General features: G+C 41.4%; 1 protein-coding gene across 3 annotated transcripts in view; it reads left to right on the top strand.

Moving 5' to 3' along the window:
• Positions 1-26,917, top strand: part of ITIH5 (inter-alpha-trypsin inhibitor heavy chain 5) — a 90,254-nt gene that overhangs the window by 28,652 nt on the left and 34,685 nt on the right. For 2 of the 3 annotated variants that reach the window (XM_045072336.1, XM_004757953.3), the window contains exons 3-5: positions 10,167-10,330; positions 11,284-11,385; positions 14,700-14,950. In XM_045072336.1, the coding sequence (XP_044928271.1) occupies positions 10,167-10,330; positions 11,284-11,385; positions 14,700-14,950 (517 nt within the window). Of the gene's footprint in view, positions 1-7,969; positions 8,078-10,166; positions 10,331-11,283; positions 11,386-14,699; positions 14,951-26,917 lie in introns of those variants that run through there. The other variant, XM_045072337.1, reaches the window with a different exon arrangement.

Here is a 26,917-nt window from a genome sequence, read left to right on the forward strand (position 1 = left end):
TCAATAGAAAGATTGCTGGATCAGAGGTGCATGGGCATTTTACATTTTGATAGCTGTCAGACTGCCTTTGAGTACTACTGCTCTTAATTCTGTCTTTATCAATTTCATTTCTATGAGCCATGATAAATATGCACATTTCTGCCACCAAACATATAATCACTCATTTTGGCTTGTCAGTCTCTTAGATAGAAAGTGTTGTCTCATTGTTCCTTTAACTGACATTTGCCTGACTACTTAGGAATTTAGACTTTTTCTTCCTATACATTTATTGGCCATTTACAGTGGTTCTTCTGGGAATTATTTGTGTGTGTGTGTGTATGTCCTGTACCCATCTTTCTATTATGTCTTTAATCCCCCAGTGGTCAGTATGTTAGAGATCTTTGTATGGAGAGCTACTGTCTTCTGAATTGGAAGAATCCCCCCCACCCCAATGTCTCATTTGTTGATGAACTTTGTTTACAGTATGTTTTCATGTAGAAGTTTTAAGTTCCTTAGTAATAAATGAGTTAATCTTTTCTTTCTAGCCTTTGAGTTTTTGTTTTTGGTTTCAAAGATTTTCTTGACCCTTAAGGAAGTGGTGATGCAACATGGGGGCTTAAGTGGGTAGGAGAAGAATATTTATATAATTTTTATAATTTATAGATTTTATTATGATTTATGCATAATTTAATTTAAATTATAATTTTATTATAATTTATATGGTATGTATTATATAGAACATATAGTATAATTTATATGTAATTTATGTATAATTGTATATTTATATAAGTATAAAATTATATTATTTATATAATCACTTAGATTTTCTCAGACATCTCTAAGAATTTTAAGTCTTACTTTCACATACATTATGCTTCTTTTTTTTTTTTTTTTACCATGAACCTTGTGTATACATCCAGCTGGTACAAGCATGAGCTTCCCAGCAGTAGACCTGATGCTTCCTTCCCTTTTGCACATGTCTTTGGTGCCTCCACGTTACATATAGGATAGATTCCAAGGACATGTAAGGCCTTGTGTGATCTGACTGTGGTCAGCCTCTGTAGCTTCAGTTTATCCTGGGAATCTCCTTATGTTTTATGTTCTAGCTGTCCACACTAATTTGAAGGTCTCCAGATGTTCTCTAACTAATGAATAGAATGTGGACGGCAACAGCTGTTCCTCTCCTATCACTGCCAACTCACGAACCACAGGGATTGCTTGATTTTCTTTTGAATTAACTGGATACCCTTTTTATGACACTCTTTGGCAACACAGACACCAAGAAAATTTGTATTTGAAGAAGCAGGCGGTATCTTTGTATCTGAGTAGCGTGGTCCTTGACAGAGAGTGACCCGGTTTTCACTGTCATCGCTTAACCTCTCAGGGGCAGGAGCAGGTCTTGGCATCTTCTTCATAGGAGGTGTTCTAAAATCTGTACTTGGAGTATGTTTTAAGCAGTTATGGTAAGACATGGAGACCTGGAACTGCTCATCACAAAGGAGGAACTTTACACTCATAGGTCCCTAGGAACAGGAAGCACCGTGCTGGTTTCTGGTTGTCCGGGATCTAGCTCTGGGGTGACTTGGGGAAAGGGGAACCTTGCCTTGGTGTCTGGGAGGTTCACCAAGGAGGCGGCTGGGAGTGTGGGCTCTGGACAGGTGGGCTCACACAGGAGGAGTTTGCTGTCTTTAGGGATTAGCTTGCCCTGGGAAGGACAGTCTCTTGAAGAGCAAGGCTCCAAACTCCAGAGCGACAAGTAGATAGAAAATACAGTCAGCCTGCACGGTGCTGGGTGTTGTTATCTCACTGGGGGCTACGTATGTGTCTGTCGCTTTGGTTGCGACTCCAGCCATCGTGGTTTCTCTCTTGTTTCTCTCTTGTAATTTATGTATAATTATATATTTATATAAGTATAAAAAATATATAAAAATATATAAATTTATTTATATAAATATATATAAATATATAAATTATAAAAATTATATACGAGGTGTATAGAGTAGGGTTTCTTTCTCTATGTAAAGGTGATAATTGCATTTTTTTTCCTTTCCTCTGATCATAGTGAAAGGTTGCTCAGTAGAATGTATTAGCACAAATGGCAATTCAGAGCTAATGCCACCCTCTGTCTATGAGGAAGTGAAATTGTGTCACCCGGGTGGCAAACACAGTCCCTAGGGAGGTGCCTTGTCTGAAAGTGTTCTGCTTCATGTAGCAACAACATGGGCTGGGTAGCTTTTCTCAAAAATGAGAGACAAGCAGGTACAGTGAAGGTCTTTGGACCCAGGGTCCACCAACAGCCCAGTGCCAGCCTTCTCTGCTATAAAGTGAGGGGATGCTGAGTTATGAGGTTTCTAAGGGTCTCTGCCATCTCCAAAGTGATTTCTTCTAATGGTCACTAGAGAACCGTTAGACCAGAATAAGACAACAAAGGGTTAATCTTCTGGGAAGAGTCCTGGTTCTGACCAAACATTGCTCAGTTAATTTCCAGATGGCATCTTGGGTAATTCAGGACATCCTCTGGGTGGCTTGATGTTAAGTGACTCGCATGAGTCACACAGAAGGCTTTGGTCCCTTGAGCAGCTAATTAAAACACTCCCTGCCTCAAACTGCTTTTCCATCTGTTGAGCCTTTGTAGGAAAAATAATGAAGAAACTGTTTGGTCACAGGAAGACTTGATTTTGCCTCCGATTTTCCAGTTGACATCCCCAAATGAAATAATGAGTTAACTATAAATATGGAAAGCATGTTGGATTTTTAAGAACTGTGCATTGGGAAAAACTGAAGCAACTGTTTTATATCCTTGTTTTTATGACATTTTCACGAATCTCTGCCTTTCCAGGTTCTGTCCCTGGCTTGGGCATGTCGGTTTCCTGACAGTCCTGTGTACCTGTCCAGTGTTCTCACAATGCACCCGTCTTTCTAATTAAACTGTTCGATTCTTTGTTCCAGGAATGTGCTAAGTAAGACTCCTTCCTGCTTCTATGCCTTTTGTGTTTTTAGAATGTTCTTTTGCACTCCTTCACCACAAACAAATTCTATGTCTATTTTAAAACCTTTTCTTACTTTTACAGACCTCACTGATTTCTCTTTCTTCTGAATTCTGGAAGGTCTTCCAGGCAGTGAGTGAATAGGTACATCTCTCTGTATCTTCCCATGTTGCTTTCTATTTTTTGCCCTTTCTTCCCATGGTGATCCTAAGTGCCTTGAGAGAAGGATCCACAGGTAGTATTCCCAGTCCTTCATGGGATTTAATCTAGAGTAGTGGTTAATACATTCGAGTTAATTACTATTTCTGTTGGGAGAATGTGTATTTTTCTTTCATTGTTCAAGATTTTAAAATTCAATTCCATAAATGGTTTCGAGTTTTACTCTATGCTGACAGCCATGGGCAAAAAATAAATAAATAAAAGGTATAATTCATGGCTCCTGCTCTTGTGTATGGTCTCAGAGGGGCAGGGGAAGGGATGAGCAGCTTGGGTGTGGGGTAGCTGTGCACATAAGTGGCTTTAGTAGCTTCTAGGCTGAGAGCGCTATCCAGTAGGGCAAGGGCTACAAGGCTTAAGGAACAGTGGGGACTCCTGTGGGAAAACAGTAACTGGGCAGAAGCAATAAAACCCAAATAGTTTCTTGAAACTTTTCTCAGTCTGTCTCTTGGGCCCATAAACTATGTGTCCTATTTTTGATGTAATACTGTGGAAAATTTCAACCATATCCATGATCTTAATTTGAGGCCAAAAAAATTACCGTAACGGTTCATCTTAGTGTTTTTGTCAGGTGTCTTCTAATTTCGCATTTTAATTTTAAGTTTAATGAAATGATAATTGACAGTTATGTCATGAGGAAGGACAAGTCAGCATGACGTCACAGAGTGATGATTGTTCACCACTCTTGATTCTTCACCAAGTGAAAAACATTCCAAATTATTGTCAGAACAGGGTTGGGCAAGGATCATCTACTGATGGAGCTAGATTTCATTTGGAGTGGCAGGCAGGTGCAGTTGTGCCCTGTGCTCCTCTGAGCTGGGGACTTGCTAAATTCTTTTCCCAACTGTCCCTCTACCTTTATGTAAAGGAAGAAAGCAGTAGGTCACTGTGGCCCAGAGTCAAAGATTCAATGAATTCAACTCCACCTCTCAGCGGCAAGAAAAGCAAAGAATCTGTGGTCATCAAAAAAATTTTGTTCAATTTTTTCATGATTATATTAAAATACACACAACATAAAAGTTACCTTTTAAAATCACTGTAAAGTGTCCTGTGTAGCGGTATTAAGTACATTCACACCGAATACAAACATCACCACCATCCATCTCCAGAACTGTCTTCATTTTGCAAAACTGAAACTCTGTACCCATTAAACACTAAACGCCCATTCCTCCTACTCCCAGACCCTGTCAATGACCATTCTCCTTTCTGTGTCAATGAATTTGATTACCTGATAGCTATTTCATAAAAATGGAGCCATATAGTATTTGTCCTTTGGTGACTGATTTATTTCCCTTAGCTTAATGTCTTCAAAATTCATCCATGTTGGGGCACCTGAGTGGCTCAGTCAGTTAAGCATCTGACTCTTGGTCTCAGCTCAGGTCATGATCTACTGGTTGTGGGATCAAGCCCTGCGCTGGGCTCTGTAGTCAGTGCAGAGTGTGCTTGAGATTCTCTCTCTCTCCCTCTCTCTCTGCCCTCCCCCTACTTGTGACAGCTCTCTCTAAAATAAATAAATCTTTAAAAAATTCATCTATGTTGTAGCGTGTGTCAGAAGTTCCTTCCTGTTTTTGAGCAATATTCCATTATACATATAAGCCACATTTTGTTTATCCCTCCATCTATCAATGGACACAGGTTGCTTCTATATTTTGGCTACTGTGAATAATACTGCTCTGACCATAGGTGTATAGATTGAGACCACTTTTAATCTAGTAGAACAGAGGACATCGATGAGCAGAATAGGATTGGAATAAGGAAAAAAATCTAGTAAAAACAGTGAAAATGGCTGCTCACTCTCAGCCCTCATGTCATGAGGTAGTTGGGATTGGCAGGTGTGAGGGGCTGGGGGCATAGGACATGGGTCTGGTCTAGAGTGGCAGCCATCATTAATTAGTGCCAGCAGCTCATGGTCACGAGGGAATGGGCAGCCAGAGTTGCCCCCACTATCCGTTCCAAGACAAATGGGCATTATGGACTTTCATGTGAATTTTCCAACTTTTAAATGTTGTCCCCTAGATGAAAAATTTTAAAAGATTGTGCAAGTCAAATAAAAATGTCTGCGGTCTCTATAATTTGAGATTTCCTCCTAAAATATACCAATCAGTAAAGCAACGTAAATGATACCAGGGTTTTATCTGTTTAAATTGTGAAGGGATCAGCAAACTTTTACTTAAAGGGGTAGATAGTAAGTACTTCAAGCTTTGCAAGGCTGTATAGCTTGTCACAATTACAAAACTATACAACTGCTCTATTTTGTAGCATGGAAGTCGTCACAGACAATATGCAGATGAATGGGCGTAAATGACTTATGTTCTGGTAAAACTTTATTTACAAAATCGTGTGGCTAGTTTGTCAACCCCTGGTGTAGCTGAATCAGAGGGCAGGGGCAAACAATCAGGAAAAATAATTATAAACTTTGATGGATGATAGGGGACTGGTTAATTAAAATATAGAGCATCTATAAAAAGAAAGTAGTGTGCATCTATTAAAAGAAGAATGAGAGGGATTTGTTTGTACAGTGGCAGATTGCATTTTTCAAAGATAGTGGCACTTTGATATTCTACTCCTCCCATTGAGATAGGGTCTGGACCCTCTGCCTTTGAAATCGAATGTACTTTTACAACTCTCTTGCCCAGGAGAGTATGGTGGAAATGATGCCATGTGACTTTCAAGGTTAGGGCATGAAAGGGGATAGAGCTTCCTCCTCGATGTTGGGAAATGTGCACACATGGAGCCTCTAGCCTCCAGTCATCAGTCGGACTAATGTGTGAGGTAGTCCATGCTGTGAGTTCGCCTGACCTTGACCATGTGGAAGGACCATGTAGAGGGGTCCTGGGACAACAAGAGATAGAGAAATGTCAGCCAGCGTTGAGATGCCTCAGCAGCTCACTCTTCCAGCTCAGCCACCTTCTGACTGCACACCCCCTCCCAAGCCAAGTCTTTCTAGAATTCCTGACCACAGAAGCCGCAAGAGAAAACGCCATGATTGCTGTTGTTAAAGCACTCAGTTTTAGAGTGGTTATGCAGCATGAGGTGATTGGGATGTGCACAGATACAAAAGGATGACACACTGTATCATTAGATGAAATTAGAGCAAATCAACACAGCACGTATTTATGGGAGGATAATACCAAAACCTGTTAGTTTAAGTATTGCCTCTGGGGAACAGAGCTGTAGATCTAGGGCAGGAGGGAGACCATTGTGTTTCCTTTGGTTTTCGTGTAATTTGAAGTTTTTACCATGTGCATATGTTACTTGATATTTTTTAAAAATTGGCTTACATTTTAAATAAAGTGGTGGATGGTAATTAACAATTTTCTCAGTTCAAGAGATTTTTCTTTCTTTCTTTCTTTCTTTTTTAGCATTGGCTCCTTTTTACCCAGTGCATCTATAGAAATTAGAGTTGTGTGCTGTGGTATTGAAACCCTTCACAAATTCACATATTTAAGAATATAAGGATATTGGAGATAAGAGAATATGTTGAAACATGGATAATTTAGGAAGAAAACCTGCTTCCAGGGAAACATGAGTAAAAGTAAAACACTGCATCTCAATTTATGCTTTAATTTATCTCAAGGTTCCATTTGGGAAAGATGAGGAGACACAAATTTTAATTTAAAAATCCCCAATGGGTTATTGTGCTCTTAAGGTCATTATCATTACCACCTTCTTCAACCTCCTTATCTTCATTGTCTTTACTGGAGTGTGTGTGTGTGTGTGTGTGTTTAAAAAATCTATATATATTAAAGGTTTATTTATTTATATTAGAGAAAGCTTGAGCATGTGCCCAAGTAGGGGGTGTGGCAGAGGGAGAGAGAATCTTAAATAGGCTCCAAGCTCAACACAGAGCCTAATGAGGGGCTCTATCCCACAAATTGGACTTGGTCATGACCCGAGCTGAAATCAAGAGTCAGACGCTTAACCAACTGAGCTACCCAGGCACCCTGAAATGTGGTATATATATTTTTAATGAGATCATTTAACAGAAGACTTTGGTTAATCCACATCTAGAATCTCTCTCTTTTTTTTAATGTTTTAATTTTTTATTTTTTATAAACATATATTTTTATCCCCAGGGGTACAGGTCTGTGAATCGCCAGGTTTACACACTTCACAGCACTCACCAAAGCACATACCCTCCCCAATGTCCATAACCCCACCCCCCCTTCTCCCAACCCCCCTCCCCCCAGCAACCCTCAGTTTGTTTTGTAAGATTAAGAGTCACTTATGGTTTGTCTCCCTCCCAATCCCATCCACAATGGAATACTATGCAGCCATCAAAAGAAATGAAATCTTGCCATTTGCGACAACATGGATGGAACTAGAGCGTATCATGCTTAGCGAAATAAGTCAAGCAGAGAAAGACAACTATCATATGATCTCCCTGATATGAGGAAGTGGTGATGCAACACAGAATCTCTTTTTAATCTGAGTCACTTCTGGAGAGACAGATATTGTCCCAAGGAGACTAGATTTGTGTGGAGACTATTTACAATCAATTTCTAAATTCCAGAATAGTTTCCTAAAAGCCCATTTCATTCCTTACTTTAGGCTTTACCTTAGCTTCTTGGATCTAAAGGCAGACATAATTTTATTGATTGATTCAAGCCCTCTTAACTTAGAGATGGAGAAATATGAAGAGGTCCACCTCCTTTTGTTACTTTAAAACAGTGGTTATCAGACTTGGGCATCAGGATCCCTTATTAAAATACAGATTTCTGGCCCACTCCCTGCGTTTCTCATTCTGCAAGTCTGGGATGGAGTTTGAAATTCTGCATTTTTAACAGATTTCCGGGTGATGCTCATGTTGCCAGTCTTGGGACCACTCTTGAGAACCGCTGCTTTGATGTAATTCCTTCTCAGACCAAATCGGAGAACCTCTTTTCCTCTCGCAGGTGAAGAAATCTTTCAAATATGTTTAGATTTTTTTTGTCCTGCTTGATCACCACTTTACGGAAACTTTGTGCTTGTCTTTCTCCAACTTTCCAAGAAAGATACACATTCTCTTAACATTTTTCCTGAGCCTGTTGCCTTTTGTTTTTATCCTTTCGAGTCACCAAGACCAAAAGTTCAGCCACAAAGATGAATAATCCCTTGGCCTCTGTGTCCAGTGCTGGCCCATTCTGGCCTTGCTCTGTGCGGTTTCCCATCTTGAGTCTGTTCACGTGTGTTCTCAGATGTGCTTTGTACTGTAGGGGACTCAACCCTACCTCTCTAACATGTTGTATAAAGTATCTGTCCAGTTTCAGTGGTTTGCTGTGAAAGGTGGTATGGTTTGACTCCAACATTTAAATACGTTTAAATAGAATGACACACTGTGAAACTCTTAGAATGGGGTGTTAGAGTCCCTCTGGGTGTCACAGAAGCAATATGCCTTGATACCAGCAGGGCATCATCTTATATTTATTTTGAAAACTAGCTTAGGGCTGGAAGGAAATTCAGAGAGCAGACGCAAGTCAAGAGAAACGTTGACTAGGTAGGTCACGTCCCGTAGGGAAAGTAGAATCCTATTGGAGTAACGTGGCTCTCTTCAGCATTTATTGAGAGCCTGTAGAGTGCTGAAGACTGTGCCGGGGTTTGAGGACCCAGAGATAGAAAGACGGATCCGCCGAGACAACTAGCCCCATGGTGGTGAGTGTGGGCTCTGGGACAGGTGGGATCGAGTTCAGTCTCTTCTCCATCACTGTTAATGGGCCAATATGTAAACTTACAAGCTTGACTTCTTCTCATGTTTGAAATGGGAATAAAGAACATGTACCCTGAATGTGTGTCCAAGTCCATAAGGAGATAATGCCTTCTCTTAATCTGCTCGGGCTGCCATAACAAAATACCATAGACATAAACAGCAGAAATTTATTTTCTCACTGTTCTGGAAACTGCAAAGTCCAAGATCAGTATCTGGCAGGATTCATTTTTTGGTGCAGACTCTTCCTAGCTTTTATAGAAGGCCACATTCTCACTTGTGTAACCTTTTCTCCATGTCCTCGTGGAGAACGAGAGCAAGCTCTTTCGTGTCTCCTCTGGTGGGACACTCACCCCATCAGGAAGACCCTCGTGACCTCATCAAACCCTACTCAACCGCCAAAGGCCCATCCCCAAGTACCGTCACATGGTGGAGGGCGGTTAGGGCTTTACCACATGAATTTGTTGGTGGTGTTGGGGGGGAGAGGACGAGGGGCACAAATGTTCAGTCTGTGCCTGTAACTTGTTCAGCCAGTTCTTGGAGTTAGAGAACTGCTTTGGTTGCTTTACTCATTAATGCTTCCTTCCTTCTTCAGCATCTGCTTTCAGTGCCCTCCAATGGAGCGCTGTTGTGAAGGCTAGAAATACACTGAAAACTTTTAACCTGCTTTTAAATCTGCTCCATGTAGCAACTGCTCTTGTCAGAGGCTTCGGGATAAATTTAATTAGCATACACTTTCCTTTTTCTGGCTTCTAATACCCCAAATACTGTCTTGAACTCAGTATCGATTCCCACTTTCCAATAATGTGATTGTGGTCTCCACGGGAAAGCTCTGGAATCTAGCTTCTCTAAGTGGGTATTGAATTTGATTTGGAAATAGGTATGCCCTGATGTCTTCATCAATTTTATGATCCTGTAAATGTGATCGAAAATTTTATAACAGAAAAGCATTACATACTTCACATACTTGACTTCTAAAAATTCCAATACTTCATTAAACTACTTCAACAGTGTGTATTCTCTGTTAAATAGGAAATCTTCACCGTGTCCCTTTGTTTAAGTTAAGTTAAAAGATATGCTTCTCTCTCATGAGCTGGTTGTCCAACCATAGTTGTTTTATGAGTGGAGAGAGTGGTGAGGCAGAAAGCGAGGGCAAGACAAAGAAGAAAAGAATCATATGCCAAAGGCTGCCAAGTTGAAGATGATCTCTCTGATGAAAACGGAGCTTCACCCCTACCCCAGAATGATTGATTTGCACGTTCCCATGTCACTGAAAATACCGCGTGCTTTAATTCCAACAGAAAACCAAACCCCTGATGACGGAATTCTCAGTGAAGTCTACCATTATTTCTCGTTATGCCTTCACTACCGTGTCCTGTAGAATGCTGAATAGAGCTTCCGAGGACCAGGAAATCGAATTTCAGTTGCAGATTCCAGCCGCAGCTTTCATCACCAACTTCACTATGTAAGCGACACTCTGGTCAGAGACCCTGGAATGGCGAAGTCCGCGTGGGGTAGCCAGGGTGAGCCCGAGAGGACGCGAGCTCCAGGGCCTGGGGGCGTGAGAATTTCTCCCAGCAGATGGCGTGGGGCTCAGAGGGCCGACTCCCTCGTTCGCTCTCTCCTTCCTTCTCCCCTTTCTCTCTCCCCATCATCCCTTTTTCCTTCTTCCTTCCTTTCCACGGTCTCGTCCTTGGTTCTGTTTCTGTTCTCTTCCTATCTCCCATTCCTCTTCTTTTCCGCTTTCTCTTCTTCCCCCCGACAAATGAGTGCCCGCTCTGAGCCAGGAGCCCTTCCAAGTGATCAGTGTATTTCTGTGAAAAAGACAGTGTTGCTCAGCTACAGAAATTGCAGTGGGGAAAAATGATAAGTAAGTAAACAAATCAATAGATGAGATAATTTCAGACGGTAGCGAGTGCTTAAAGATGGCAAGTAGCACCGAGAGGAGCTTGTCTAGACGGGGAGAAATCAGGGAGGTAGTTCAGAAGGGGCAGTGTTTAAGTTGAGGTCTGAATGATGAGATAGCATGATCCATATGATATACAAAATAAACTATTTCTCCTTTTCTTCTGAACTAGGAGGTAAAGACGTGCAAAGAAGGGTGGATTTGGGGGGTTTCATTTGGGGTCTGGGCAAGATTCAAGCTGGTGAATCTTCATGGAGATTCGAACAGATCTGATGTCCTCCTGGAGAATCCCAGAGGCACCATGGGTCAAGCCCGACTATTTGGACCTGTTTTAAAGTTGCCCTAGAATGAAATGAATGATTCAAGGGTAGTGCCTTGGTCTGGAATGCATTCTTTCTGGACATCCAAGAGTCACATAAAAATATTTTCTAGGGTTGTCATGGTTATGAGATCCACGTTTGAATTTGTCTTGGAACTGCAAGTTGGTAACATAGCTGTCTCTTGTGTTTCAGGCTCATAGGAGACAAGGTGTATCAGGGAGAAATCACAGGGAGAGAAAAGAAAAATGGTGATAAGGTGAAAGAGAAAAGGAATAAAACATCAGAAGATAATGGGTAAGTGCCACTGAGTTAAGGAATTAAAATCCACTTGAGCAAAGGGCCTCATTTCTTACTCCTTTGCCAACTTTTTTTTCTTTTCTTCCCTTCCTTCAAGGATTTATCTGCTTCTTATTATTACCATAGAGTCGATAAATATATACAGTTAACAATATAGCAGGAAAAGGTTTATCGTGAAAAGGAACATTTTATCACTCTGAATCCCCAGAACTCACTTCCTAGAAATATCCACTTCTAATATTTTCTGTAATTTCTTTTTGTAGCGACTTCCCTAACTCTAAAGCTTAAGGTAGTCTAGTTTTTTTTTAAAAAATTCTTAATAAACATCAGACATTATCTGTTGATTTCCTGCCAGGAAGGAAGAGGATTTAGCATACGTAGGACACTCCCACCTTCCCTCCGCGTTCCACATTTTCACATTCTTTTCTCTTCTTTCGTCCGTGTAAGCCGTGTTACACCATCTTAGACTAGACCTATCTTAAATTTCCACTCCTTCACTGAAACCCTACGTTTCCTTTTCCATTTCCAGTACCCATCTTCTTCTACATGATCATTTACTTTTGCACTGTCAGAATTACCAACATTTAAATTTTAGTCTCTAATGGTGTATATTTTCTTTGTTTTGTCTATAACTTGAATCTAAACATTGAAAACCAATGACTAGTATTTGAGTTTTAATGATTACATGAAAGTCATTAACTGCAGAGCCACTTGGTATACTAAGATTCTATTTCCCTCTCTGTCAGCCCATTTGAAGTAAAGTGATCTGTTTCCTTTGAAGAAAAATGATTCTGTTATCCAGATAAGTTGGTGTGAACATGTGAGCCTGTTTTTGTTCGTTAATAAAAGGATGTAGTTTTGAGAAAGTTTGTTATTTAAAATCATAGACTGTCAAAAACTTTGCTGTTGGAAATCTTATTCACAAGAATGGAATATCTCATTCTTGCCTGGAAGATGTGAGTCATAGATTTACTTTGATACAAAAAGCAGCCAAGGTCTACAGCTTCAGATAAGGCATTGTTGGCCACAAAAGTTGACATTTATCTTAACTTTGTAGTTCCTAAGGACAGAACCTTGACTTTGTTTCTCAGTCCAGGGTGATACTAACCACTTTATACATGGCCCTGCTTTGTTTCGAGCCTCCAAACATTGCTTCATTTAACTTTATCTGCACTCCATTTTTCTCCCAATCCTATACACCTTTGTTTGGCCAGATTCTCTCTCCATGATGCCTTTGGTGTGTAATTTCCCTTACTGCAGCAGTTTATTGAAACCCAGCTTTGTTGTACGGCAGGTGGGTCCTAAGTGGTCTTTATTAGATGAATCTTATGAGGATTATGTTTCATTACAATTCATAAGTCATTCATAATTATGCCACAGTTTAGTTTAGTTGGATCACAACATATGCATTTGTTTTTCCTGGAGTTTTTAGTTATCTTTCTTTTTTCTAATGAGGTGAACCTTAATTTGTCAGGGCGCCTGGGTGGCTCAGTGGGTTAAGTCTTTGCCTTCAGCTCAGGTCATGATCTCAGGGTCCTGCGATCGAGCCCCACATCGGGCTCTCTGCTCAGCGGGGAGCCTGCTTCCTCCTCTCTCTCTGCCTGCCTCTCTGCCTACTTGTGATCTCTGTCTGTCAAATAAATAAATAAAATCTTTAAAAAAACCTTAATTTGTCACTATTAACATCTAGCAAGACACATAACTCTTTTGAAATGGTGACTAAATGAATTACTATGACAGATCTATAAGCAGCGACATCCATGTTATTGCCAACAGCAGTTAGAAGGCATCATTGATTGGGAGGCACATCCTGATTTCGGAACTGTCAGTTATGGAAGAATGGTGTCTCCAGGTCCATAGATTACTGTCATTACTTTGCAGCCTTGTCATCAATGTTTACCCTGGGACTTCTTTTCATTTTCTTCTGGGTTGCTTTTACTATTCCTTATATTCCATATCTTCCTCTTTCTTTTTTCACTTTAACTTTGCTGGAGTATATTCTGAAGTAACTTCCCCAGAATGGATGTATGAGAGGCAAACTTTCTGAGACCTTGATTAATATTTTGACAGCACATCGAGTTTAAGATTGAGAATAATTTTTCATCTCAACTTTGAAGACATTGCCCCTAGAGTCATAATATCCAGTGTTGCTAGTGGTACATCTAATGTCTTCTAATACCACTCTTTTTCTGTGTGTCCTCTACCTGATGTTTTGAGAATTTACAATAATGGGTTCAAGTGTCAGTCTTTCTTCATTCTTCCCAGCTCTCAGTGAAGCTTTTCCATCTTAATAGTTGTGTCTCTTTTTAGCACTGGGAAAGAGGAGTGTAGGAAGTCTGTCATCTTAGTCACTCATTCATATATGGACTTGGAGGTCTCCTTCCTGTGTTTGGTGCCCTTCCCACTCACATCTTATGCTGAGCCCGAGATTTCCATCTCTCTGATGTTCTGTATCTTGATCCATAGTCTGAGCTGTAGAGTTCTTGCTCTATTCCCCATCTTCCAAAAATGTTTTGAAGTGCTGTATGCACTGATGGTTTCCCCTACCACTCATTGCCTATCCCTTTCCTTTTATGGTCAGTCTGCCATCTTGAATCAGAGAACCTTTATTCCAAGCCCTGAAAATGTTTGGAATGGCTTATATTTCTATATGCTTTGCAATCCTTTATTCTTCGTCCTTATCCCTAGCCATATCTACCAAACTTTACCACCTATAAAAACCTAAGATTTTAGCTATTTTAAAATGACATCAGATGTCAGGCTCACTTGACCATTCTTGTAAAAAGAAGAATGCAATTCATATCTTGACCCCAAAACTCTCTCTCTCTCTCTTTTTTAAAGATTTTATTTATTTATTTGACAGACAGAGATCACAAGTAGACAGAGAGGAAGGCAAAGAGAGAGAGGAGAAAGCAGGCTCTCCAAGGAGTGGAGAGCCCGATGTGGGGCTCGATCCCAGGACCCTGGGATCATGACCTGAGCCGAAGGCAGAGGCTTTAACCCACTGAGCCACCCAGACCCCCAGTCCCAAAAATCTCTTTTCCAGATGTTCACCTATTTCAGTATTCCCTTTCCCCCTTGGCTTCCTCAAGCCTGACTACAGGAGAGGTAGGAAAGAACAGTTGAATTCTGTACTCTTCAGTATTCTTTGAAACTTTGTAACCTTCCTTTAGTGCAGGCCTTTGGTTCTCTTCCCGACACTAGTTTTTCTTCTAGGGATTCTCTTGAGAGAATGGCCAGGACCCTGAGGGGATTTGAGGGAACCTGGCTTTCTCTGACCGACCCTGTGTTCCCTTTTATTTTCCTTATAGGGAGAAGGGGACTGATATGTTCAGAGCCTCTGTCGTGATTCCCAGCAAAGACAAAGCGGCCTTCCTCCTCAGTTACGAAGAGCTCTTGCAGCGGCGGCTGGGGAAGTACGAGCACGTCATCAGCGTGCGTCCCCAGCAACTGGTGGGGAGGCTGACGGTGGAAGTGAACATTCTGGAGAGGTCCGGCATCGAGTCACTAGAGGTGCTGCCCTTACAGCACAGCAGGCAAAAGGGCAGCGGGAGAGGGGAAGGTGAGTGCGATTGCCGGATCTCCTGTGCTGACTCAGAGCAGGGCGCTGGCTTTAGAGGAATCTATAAAACAGATGCCCCCCCTGCAACAAAGCCTCTCAGAATTTGCGAGAATCTGAAAGATAGCAACACAACAAAGGCAATGCCTTTATAAGCTGGTTCCATCTGGAGATTTAAAGGTGTTTAAATCATCTGACAGAGTAATCTCTTTTCTGAGCATCTAATCCAGGTGAGGCATCTAAAATATTGGGAATGTTATACGTGCAACCCAGTTTGGTAACATTTGCACTAGCAAAAACTTTATGTCATCCTAAATATGCAGGGAAACAAACATGGTTAGTAAAATATGGTTCTGGAAACAATGAAACATGGGATGGGGGAAAAGAGAACACTTGTACACACTCTGTAATGTTAAATATGTTAAGTTTGTTAAATGTGAAGTTGACAGATGTCTAGAAAGTTCTATAAAATAATACTTTTATACTAGGGAGTGAGGGATTACAGGGTTATTTTTCTAAGAATCTAATTTCTTTTTTTTTTTTTTTAACTTATTTATTTATTTGACAGAGAGAGCGATCACAAGTAGGCAGAGAGGCAGGCCGAGAGAGAGAGAGAGAAGCAGGCTCTGCCCTGAGCAGAGAGCCCAATGTGGGCTCTCTGGACCACCATTTAGGTTCTTCTCAAATTCTGGTTTTTAAAATTGTACTCCATTTGTTGAAATGATAATGATAAATTCCATACAATGTAATCTTAATTACTATATTAATTTCAACTGATGGTTTATATGAAATGTTCATGGGTGTTGGGCCTTATCCTAAGTATAAGTAAACCAGTCAGGCTTCATGTCAAATCCAATAATGAGACCGATGTGTCAGAAAGTTGCACCAGGATAAGAATCTCTTGATTACGGGTATCTGTGACATTGAGGTCTGGGAACGGCTGAGCAGTAAGTGAATAGGCAGAATCTGAACTCAGCCCCCGTGGCCACAAGGAGAAAGAAAGCTGCTTGGCCAAGAATACTTAGGAAGGAGATTGAGAGGGGAGTAGAACACGGCTTGAAGGGGGAGGGGGAGAATGTTGTTATTTCATCTAATGTGAAAATAGTCAAGACCCAGGGCTGGTGTGCGGAAGAATGGACTGTGCAGATGATGCGCTTTACTCTTGCCTCTGCTAAGTTCCCTTCGTGGCTGTCCGTGGGACAGCGAGTTTTGTCTCAGACACTGGAGAGTGTCCTGGTTCTGTGGGGGACTCAGGTCTTTTGTTATGTGTCCATTCCCAAGGCTGAGTAGGATACTCTTAATCTAGATTACATTGAAAAATTACAAATATTGTCGAGGTATCTGACTTTGAGAAACGGTGTGAAATATAATACACCATTCTTATGTCCTAGAGGCCACCATGTGTGTGGTTAATGGACTTTAGTTCAGCTGTTAACTAGAACCCTGACAAAAATTTTCTAGGTCTTGGAAGACTCTGTTTGCCCTGTAAAGCAGGGACAGCAACTCTTTCACAAGGTTATTGGGAAGTGTGTGTGCATGTAAAGTGCCCGGCCCAGAGTAAGGACTTAATAACGAAGTATGATTATTATTATTATTATTACCATTATCACCTTGTATTGACTTTTTCTGTGCAAATCTTATCTCCCCTATTAGAGCATAATGGTTGGGAAGGCAGTTCTGTGTCCGGTTACTTTGTTTCCTTACAGTATTTTGCACAATGCCTTTCAAACAGTAGATAGCTAATTTCATGCTTGCACATCAGGAAAGAAAAAGAAATACACCCAAACTAATAATGAAGGATGTTTTAAAATTCCATTTCTTCCTAATCATAATCTATAGGGAAATTCTCCTATGTTCAGCCATGTGCAAGAGGGCTGTTTTTAGGAGGAAGAAGATTCTCTGTGAGTTCCTGGGATCTCTGAGAGGGCAGGGTTGCTGTGGCCCACGTGTCTGGGACAGGGCCCGGGGCTCAGCCATGTGTGGAGGACTCAGCGGTGGGAGACTACTCAGGTGGTCCTGCTGTAGTAATGAAATGTGTGTGCTTTGCCTCATTTTCAGAACCACTGCAACTCTTCAGGGATGTGTATGAGTTGTGGTGTATGGGCATGTGTTATATTTGGAGGCCCTGTGAATTAGCGATTGTTAGCCGAAAAGTTGCTTACTGTTTATATCCTGGGCCTGTGAGAATCTCAGAGGAATTTTTCCAGACCATTGATCTCTTGGGAATCTGTTTATTTTTAAGAAAGTTGTTTTCCTAGCTTTTTGTACCAAAGCGGATATACTGCCTTCCAAAGCATGGAGATTTCACAAGTATGTATCCAAGCCAGGTGCAGTGGACTGGTTCCCTGTTGGCTGCTCCTTCTTGTCCTTCAGCACTCAGCTTTTAACTGTCCCTGCAAAATGGCAGCCCCAGGACGGAGAGGCACAGGTTGTTGTGATTTCTGTCTGGACAGTATTGCGTGCTACCAAAAGAAATCCAGGGTAGAGATCAAACTAGAATTGGGCTTGCACCAGAACATGAGCTGTAATTGTGTGAATGTGGACCCATGCCAGTACATTCCTCTCCTAGATCTGGCTACCACTGAGCGATCAGACTTCTGGAATTTCTCAAAGCAAATCTTTGACCACTGGACCTGTTGCATCCTTAGGGATGCACTTCTGGATTAGGATTACTGTGTGCTTGGTACTGGACTCAGTACTTGCTGTATTATATCTTATTCAGTCTTTATAATAGCCCTCTTGGGTTATACTTTTTATCCCCATTTTATTTGTGAACAAGCTAAGGTTTACAGAGTTTAAGTACAAGAACAAGGACTCATATTTAATTATTGTTAGAAACAGAATCTGAGCATAAAGCTGTTTGACTCTAAATTCATTCCCTCACCCACTGAACTGAGTACATAGAAGATTATAAAATCCTAAGGGTGTGAGATCACATTCTACATCTCTCCCTAGTTGTGTAAGAATGAAAAGAAATGCTCAAAGCAATAGAACGAGCCTTTAACAGTTTAGTTATCTGGCATATCAGGATCAGAGCCAGAGCCATCACGCTGTAAATTCATGAGCTCCTACTCAGTGTACAAGCTACTTCTGTGAGATGTAATTTGGAAGCCAAAGTTTTATACTTACTGGATTATTAAAACATTTAACCCAGGTACATGGTTCAAAATCTAAAAAACTATAAATTGGTGTCTAGTGAAACACAAGACTTCTCTCTTATGCCTGCCCACTCTCAGTTCCTCTCCTTCCTAAAATATTTTGGTGATTTGTGAGCTCAGTGGGACAGAGTCTCTGAAACCAAGACTTTCCTGGAACATCATGGGATGTGTGGGCTTCTGAAGGTGTGTGCCAAGATAGCTACTCCATGCATGAGGCTGGTTCAAGGCTGGTTGTTTCACATTCTGTGTCAAAATCTTGAACTTCTTGTTGTTCCAGGGCACCTAAATCACTGCGCTCTCCATGATTCCAATTTGTTTTTGGCAGAAAATTTTTATTTATGATAAGAAACCTGACAGCTGAGAGTAAAATCGAGTGAGATAAAGAAATAAGGTGCCTTGCCTGGTTTTTCCCCTTTTGCTTTACCTCAGTGACACTCAAACCTGGTTATACCCTTTAGTCACCTGGAGTGGTTTAAGAAAAGATACAGATGCCTGAGTCCCACCTCAAACACATGAATGGGAATTTCTCAAGGTAAGGCCTAGGAAGCTATATTTTTGGGTGTGATACTCTTACAAATTTATACGAGAAACCAAAAAATATATGAGTGCTTTTGACATGTTCATGTAGTTGTAAAGCTAAAGAATAATGCTGCATATTTCTCTCCCACTAAATAGGTATGGTTCTATGGCTTTCATAGTTTCCCCTTTATATTCTTCAGTTTTCAAAGTAGTTTTATTGAGGTTTAGTTTATACAGGATAAAATTTGTTTGTTTTAAGTGTATAATTCGTTGATTTTTAGTCAATTTGCAGAGTTGTGCAACCATCACCACAATCCAGTTTTAGAACGTTTCTATCACCCCAAAAGATCCTTGTATCTCTGCAGTTGCTCCCTGTACCCACCCCAGCCCCAGGCAGCGACTAATCCATGTGCTGTGTCTCTTCAGAGAGCTGTATTTTTTAAAGCACCCCAGGTGATTCTGATGCCCTACAAAGGTTAGGAACCCTTACTTTGAACTTTCTAGCAGACTTTAGGGGCATTCATAACTATGTCAATATCTGAACCTACGGAATACTTTCGATCCTTGTTAAATGTGTATCATTCTTCTTTTCTACCTACATGTTTTTACTATTGGATACAGGCCAACATAGAATTACTCACACAGTTGGTGGAAAATAACCTCTTCCCGTATGCAGCTTCTTCTGTTCATCAACATAGATGGAATGTGAAATGGAAAAGTGCCAACAGGCCATCCCCGTGGGGTTGGCGCAGTCTTTCTAGTATAGTCTTGAGCTCCTTAAATAAGGTATCCCATCTTCTCTTGGAAAAGATAAATACAATCATTCAGGGCATTTTGGGGGTCAGAAAAGCTTCTCTCTTTCCCTTGATTCCCACCATGGCTTTCTGGACCTCTCCTGCTCTTCCCCACTTTTCCCCAGACCACAGTGAGAGCAGAGGCTCCTACCTTTCGGAGCCTGGCTTACTGTCCACCTTTACGTGCCAGTTGGACGTAGCTCCTTTGGCTCAGAGGGTCCTGATCATCAGTGCATGTTACGATCAACCGGGGAGCTTTTGGAGATCTATTAGCTATGCCAGTTAAATTAGAGTCCCCAGGGATGGAAACCAGAGGATTGTCTTCTTGTTTTCAAGTGTTACTTGACTCCATTCCTACCTCTTCATTCCCTAAAACTCTAGTCCTGGGCTGCTCACTCTGTTTCCAAGTTTCCCAGCTGGAGTTCCTAAATGATCTCAACTCATCTTTGTCAAAACCAATGGACTCATGTGAAATCACCCTAATCTGACATTAAAAGGAAATTTTACTTTCAGGGGCTAGGAGACCATCATAACTGTCTTCATTTTCTCCCAGTATCTGGTTCATCTTTGAGGGGGTCCCATACTAAAGAACACTGAAGACAGCTAAACAGAATCAGTTTGTGCTCTTAAAATACATTCTAAAAAGACAACCTACAGAATGGGGAAAATATTTGCAAATCCTATGTCAAAGCATCTGGTGTCCAGAATATATAAAGAATTCTTACAACTCAATCAAGAAAAGATAAACAGTCCAATTAAGACATGGGCAAAGGACTTGAAAAAATAAAAGAATGCAACTAGGTTTTCAACACTTCTCTGGTGTAAGTTGGTTAATTTTGCCAGATCTTGGGTATAGCTCTTATTTTGTTGTGAAGGGGGGATTAAGAGGCAGAATTTGTTTCCAGAAGACTGGGTACAAATACATAGATCTCCTTTTCCTGAGTTACCAGATAAAATATAGGATGCTCAGTTAAGCTTGAATTTCAGATAGACAGTTATATCCTGTGCAATCTCTGGGACGTATTAACACTAAAAATAATCTTTTGTTGTTTATCTGAAATTCAGATTTAACTGGGCATCCTGTGTTTTAATTTGCTGAATCTGGCAGCTTCTATTGAAGGACTGCATTGTGACTGATGGTTCACCCCTGGTCCGAGCTCCCTGCTGCTCTGTATTCTTCCCCTAGATCCAGTCTCCACTCTGTAGCTGGAAGGGAATGGCCCTGTTTGGCCTCTGTGCATTTGCCAGGAAATAATAATCTGGTTGTTATGTGAGGGTTTCCAGCATTGTTCAGTGCAGAAATTATTCAGGTATGAATCATTTGGCTCCATAGTTGGTTTTGTTTTGTTTTGTTTTTAATGCTGATATGAGAACCATGTTGTTCGTTCTGACATGGGTTGTAGTTTAGTCAGGACCAGCTGTGAGCAGGATGGCTCCGAGAGACCCAGGAGGGTGGCCTTCTCTCTTGAACTTGACGTTGGTGAGCAACCCACTCTTCTTGGGGAGACTGCACTTTGTCTCTTCCCTTTTCCTGTTGCCTGTTTGGTGTATGAGGTGGATTTTTGTCGGGCATGTGGCACTGTCCACCATAGCTGTGGCTGAACCCAGAGATGTGCCCATGGCCTGTGACATTGGTTACTGAGAGCACCTGCCATGGCCACCAAAACACTCTCAAGATGGATTCTCTTGAAAGGCTCCCCCCTTCATATGCCCAACTTTGGGCCAATGTGTTGAGTCATCTCCATGCTAACCGTTCAACAAACTTGTCTTGAGTTCTCTCCACATTCCTCGCAGCTGTGCTAGATGCCTGGAACCTAATAGTGTCTAAGACATTGTCACTCCCTTGGAGAACTTCTAGTCAGCAATTCTTAAGAATTAAAGAAGTCTAATTGTGGTAAAAAGCACATAACATTAACTTAACCATCTTAATTAACCAGCTCTAAGTACAGCTGAATAGTGCTGAGTTTATTTTCATTGTTGGGCAACCAATCTCCAGAACTTTTTCAACTTTCTAAACTGAAATTCTGTATTCATTCAATAACAGCTCCCTGTTACCATTCACCCCCACCCCACCCCTCAGCCCCTCATAACTACCAATTCCCTTCCTGTCTCGGTGAGTTTGACTACTCTAGGTACCTCATGTAAGTGGAATCACACAGTATTTGTCTTTTTGTGACTGGCTTATTTCACTTAGGGTAATGCCCCCCAGGGTCAGCCATATTGTGGCTGAACTTCCTTCCTTTCCATGGCTGAAAAATAGTCTGTTGTATGCATAGACCACGTTCCTTGAAGGACACTTGAGTTTCTTCCACTCTTTGCTACTGTGAATAGTGCTGCTTATAATAAACTTGGTGTACATGATCTTTGAGATCCTGATTTCAATTTTATTGGGCAGTTACCCCAAAGTGGAATTACTGTATCATCTGTTAGTTCTGTTTTTAATTTGTGGAGGAACCTCCATACTGTCTTCCGTACTGCTGTGCCATTTTACAATCCCACTCACAGGGCCCAAGAGCTCCAGTTTTCCCACATCCTCTCCAACACTAGTTATTTTCTCTCTTATTGATAGTAGTCATCCTGATGGGTATGTAGAGTTGGCAGTTTTGAATGATAAAGGAAAATCCTCTGTCTGGTTGAATCTGTGAAATGCTGTGAAGATTTTCCCAGTGACTGAGCCATGTTCCAACTTTGTGTAGGTGGCCAGTGTGGAGGCATGTAACAGAAATCTCTTGATCTTAGACTCCTCTGCTGCTCTGGCACCATTTTTGGTAGGTTTCCCTTTGGTTCAGTCTCAGATACTTAAAGAGGTAGTATTTAAAGTTTTCTGTGGACTCAAAATGATACCAGGAAGGGATATAGCACATGCTTTTAGGGCGTAACTGTGTGTAGAATGTGTGAGAGTTGACTTGGTTTGTGGGTAGTTTCTCTGGAACGTCAGTCACACAGGGAAAGCTGAGGCTTAGGAAGGTAGTATTTTGGTAAGAAAGAGCAGTGAGTAACTAGTGAAGAAGGCAAACTTTCTAAGAAATTTGGACAAGTACTACTTTATAAAGTGACAGAGTTGAATCGGAACCCTTTCAGCGGTCACTCTGCATTAGTATTCTCTGCTAAGTTGTTGCCATCCTATCTATATGATGCTCTTTTCCAAAAAGATTTCAAACACCTATTATCTAGGGGATAAAACACCTTTCCCATAAGAAAAGGATACCCGGGGGCTTATGAAGGTATTTAACCGAATTCCTTCTCATCTTTATTGCCCAAATTTACCACGTTTTCCCCTGAGACCTCGCCAGTATACATTTTTTATTGACATGTGATTCATGCACAGCATTATCTTAGTTTCAGTTGTACAGAGTGATGATTCTATATTTAAATATGCTATAGAATGATCACTGTACTATATCTAGTTAACATTCATCACCACACAGTTATGGAGTTTTTTCTGTTGTGATGAGAAATTTTAAGATTTATTCTCTCTCTCTTTAAAGATTTTATTTATTTATTTGAGAGAGAGAGAGAGAGAGAGCACATAAGCAGGGGGAGCAGCAGGATTTTGTCCGTATTGCTACCCTCAAAGGGTAGTTGCCCCGTTATTCACAATACTTTTGACTGTCCCATATTGAAGAAATCTCCCCACTGGGGTCCAGGCGAGCAGGTTACATAAACAAACGTGGACAGTTTAGACCATTTTCCAAGGGAAATGAGAAGGCAGAGTTTGTTTGGAAACCCTTTTGTAAAAGCACCAGGTGTTGGCCTCCTTCCTCTGACGGTCGGCAAACCCAGGGTCCACAGGAAGGAGACAGGAAGGAGTCGGTTGACCCCAAAGGGCATAGCTTCCAGATGATGCCCTTGACTGTGGTTCTTTGCTTCTAAATCTTTTCACCTTTAGACACGTTACATAGCAATTGACTTCCTTTTATCCCCATGTGGTTGTCTAGGAGAAGAATGTTTATTTGTGAATAACACCCATGTTCCGGGACAAAACTAAGGACCTACATGTTCTCTAAAATACATGAAGAACTTTGTCATTACGAGACAGAATCAGTGGGAAGAATATTTAATAGCATTTGTGTGCATGCTTCGTAACCTTATGTAGACTCCTTTCTAAGGAAAGCCATGGGCCCTCTGTCCAGGAAAAATACACATATGTATACTTTTATGTGAAATTCTGTATATAATTTCAGGGGCCTCTTGGGAAGCTACCAACTCCATGATGCTTTAAAAAAAAAAAAAAAGATTGTTCTTGCTATAAATATTCTTGAACTCCCTGTTATGAATGTTTATTATGATTTATCCTTTTTTCCTCCAAATAATGATTATTTTGTTTTCACTAAGCTCTCAGTTGTATGGAGAAAACTGTTAGGGCAAAAATGTAAACTGTATGTTATCAGAGAGTGTTTTTTTCCCTCATGAGTTGCGCTTCATCCAAGACAAAGAGAATAAGAAGCTCCTTCAGAAGGAACAGAGGGGGGGTTATAAGTCTTGAGCACTTTCCACGTGCCCCTACCATGTTCAATGCCTTATGTATGTGATCTCACTTCACTCAGACAGTGATTCTCTGACGTGGATTTACTCCACTTGAATGGATGTGGAACAGAGGCTCAGAGATACTAAGTTAGTCATTTTGAGTCTGCCAAATCTTAGAGCCCACTTTCTTTGGTATTATGCACCTTCTAAAATAGTTTGTATCTTCTTGTTCAAGAATACCGGATTCTAGACAGGGAGAGTGTATCCGGAGGATGCTGGTGACCTGAGGAGCAGGGAAGAGCGGGTGGAGAAGGAGCGGTTAGCGAACCTTCCCAAGGACGCACTTGAGGCCCTGGTGGACCGCAGAAGGTCATTTTGAACAAGAGCGTGGATGTTTGCATCAAAACGGGGAGATAACATGAGATTCGCGCCTCCAATTCAGAGCAATCACGGCACTGCACTTTTTTCCCTAACCAAGCGGGCAGGGACAAGAGAAAGCCAAGAGCAGGAAGAGACATGTGTGCTCTCATTAGAAAAGTAGGTCAGTCTCACTCTTTGGTCTGCTCCCAGCCTCTTCGCTTGCCCTCTTCATTGTGTTCAGAACCCATGCCGGGACAGTGGAGGGCCTGCGAATCAAGTCCATTGTGCCCATGAGCTGTTTTGTGGCTGTCAGCTGTAGGAGCCACGACTCACATAAGGAAAAACTAAACAGTATTATTCTGGTTTGGGATGTTGGTCAGCAACTCTGGGGCAGCCTAGATTAACCTCGTAGATGAAAAGGTTTTTTTCCCTTCTCTAGCAAAAAGAGGATTTTATTTTCTAGAGTTATTGCTCTGGAATTTTTCCCAGCACTTTTTTTTTTTTTTTAATAGTCAGTGGGAAATTCATTGGGTCACATTGACAGTCTGATACTTAATGGGTGGAAGTGAGCCCAGGAGTTAGGCTTCTTGCTGTTTAACCAAAGTGGGAATCAACCCACTCTTTGGGCATAGAAAATAAGTCCATTTAGAGGAGTCTCATGAATTTTCATCATGAACTAGCAAACATCAGAGGTCAACAGGAAACCAAAATAATAATACACTATCTTTCTCATGGCTTATATCAAAGAGCCCAGTCAAATGAATTATGAAGAGAGAAATTATACTTTTTAATCCTCGGTGCTTTCACTCAACCATGAATGGTATTAATTCAGGGGCGTCGTAAAGAGCATTTCAATGAGAGAGATCTGGAACAAGGAAGAGTAGGTACATGCCGACAGTATGAAGAGGGTCAATCTAAGGTAGACTTTGAAAGTTGGAGATAACCTAGTGCTATGCAAGACTTATTAAAATATAGCTTTCTGGGTCCCCCCTTCCAGAGTTTGTGAGTGGGCCCAAGAATTTGTGTTTCTAGCAAGTTTGCAGATGCTGCTGTTGCATGTGACCACAGGACATCTGGGATGTAGGTCCTAGACCATGGCACAAGGGTGCTCTGCTCCACCCCCACAGGTGATCGAAGCATCCAGGGTTTGCGTGAACACTACCAGTGAAATCGGTTGTGACTGCCACCTGTGCCCATAGGACATCTTTCCTAGAGCTTACTGAGGCTGAACAAAGAGTGCTTCCCAGTAACCTTACCCCGGTCCTAATTCTGCCAGCTGGAATTACTCTGAATACACCTAATCCCCATATAAATGCCCACACTAAGAGACTAATCGTAAGGAAAAGAATAGATAGGCTCTCTGGCAAATAATGTCCATTACATGCTAGGGGATGCCTGCTCACTCTGTTCTCCATCCAGATCCCAGCAAGTTTAGATTTTTTAAAAAATTGGGGTACATGTGAATAAAGTGTATAAATCTCATTTTTACAGCTTGATGAAATTTCACCTGTGTGTACACCCAGACAACTAATTCCAGGCCAAGATAAAGAGTATTTTCACAAACCCAAAGGACTCCCATACTGTTTCCCAGTAGGTACTCACCCCGCTAGCGGTGGCTACCATTCTTCACCATTATTCTGCGTCCCATGGACCAGTCGTGCTTGCTCGTGAGCTGTATGTAAATGGAAGCATAGAGAGTATTCTCTTCTGTATCTATGTGCCCGCTCAAAATGACTGCGAGACGCCGTATAAATAGGAGGAATTCTTTCCTTTTCACTGTACATAGTATCCCAATTTCAATCCGTTGTATTGTCTTATATTTGATTCCCTGGCCCTTTTACTATTTTGTATATTTTCAAGGTTTATAGGAACATCCACTGGCATGAATCAGAATGGCCTAAGTACAGTCATTCCCCCTTACCTATATGGTCTCATGTCCCTCAGTCACCATTATCCCCGGTCACCCACAGTCCTGGAAGCAGATGTTGCCTGCTCTGAAGGCAGTTGTAGCTTCACATTAGTGCCTACCTCCCTTAACTCGCTTCATCCGGCACGGAGCCATTTATCCCAAGAAGGGTGAGGACGCACAGGAAGATGGTTTGAGAGAGAGAGAGAGACCACATTCATGTGACTCCTACTGCAGTATGTTCTGATCATTGTATTTTATTATTAGGATTGTTAATCACTTCCTGTGTCTAACTTATATTTAAGCTTTGAATACACGTGTATGTATTTAAAAAGGCACAGTGTATCTAGGGATAAAGGTGGGGATAAAGGTGTGGGGCTAAGGAAGGACTTTGGTCCATGACATCACTTAGTCTTTTCAATAGCACGAGTTTGGTAGACCATTAGCCCATTTTGCAGATGAGATAACCAAAGCTTGATAACTTGCCCAAAGTCTCACAGGTAACGAGTGGTTGAGACAGTATTGAACTTAAGTCCTTCTGTTCATTCATGATTCCAAGTTCTCAGCCATGTCAGTAATCACCAAGGAGAGGTTGACCCTGAAGAGCACACATGGTCCTTCTATTTCAAAGACTTTTCCATTTTCAGCCTTTCACCGTTCCTCTCTGTAGTGGTTCTTCGGCGCAGTCGACCATGCTGGTGAGCTGGAGGGCGGCATTCGTCACTGTGCCATTGAGATTTTCCAGCTCCTTCTTCAGATGGGCAGA

This window comes from Mustela putorius, unplaced genomic scaffold (assembly GCF_011764305.1).
Source record: "Mustela putorius furo isolate JIRA1106 unplaced genomic scaffold, ASM1176430v1.1 tig00004033_pilon_pilon_pilon, whole genome shotgun sequence".
NCBI classification, from domain to species: Eukaryota; Metazoa; Chordata; class Mammalia; order Carnivora; family Mustelidae; genus Mustela; species Mustela putorius.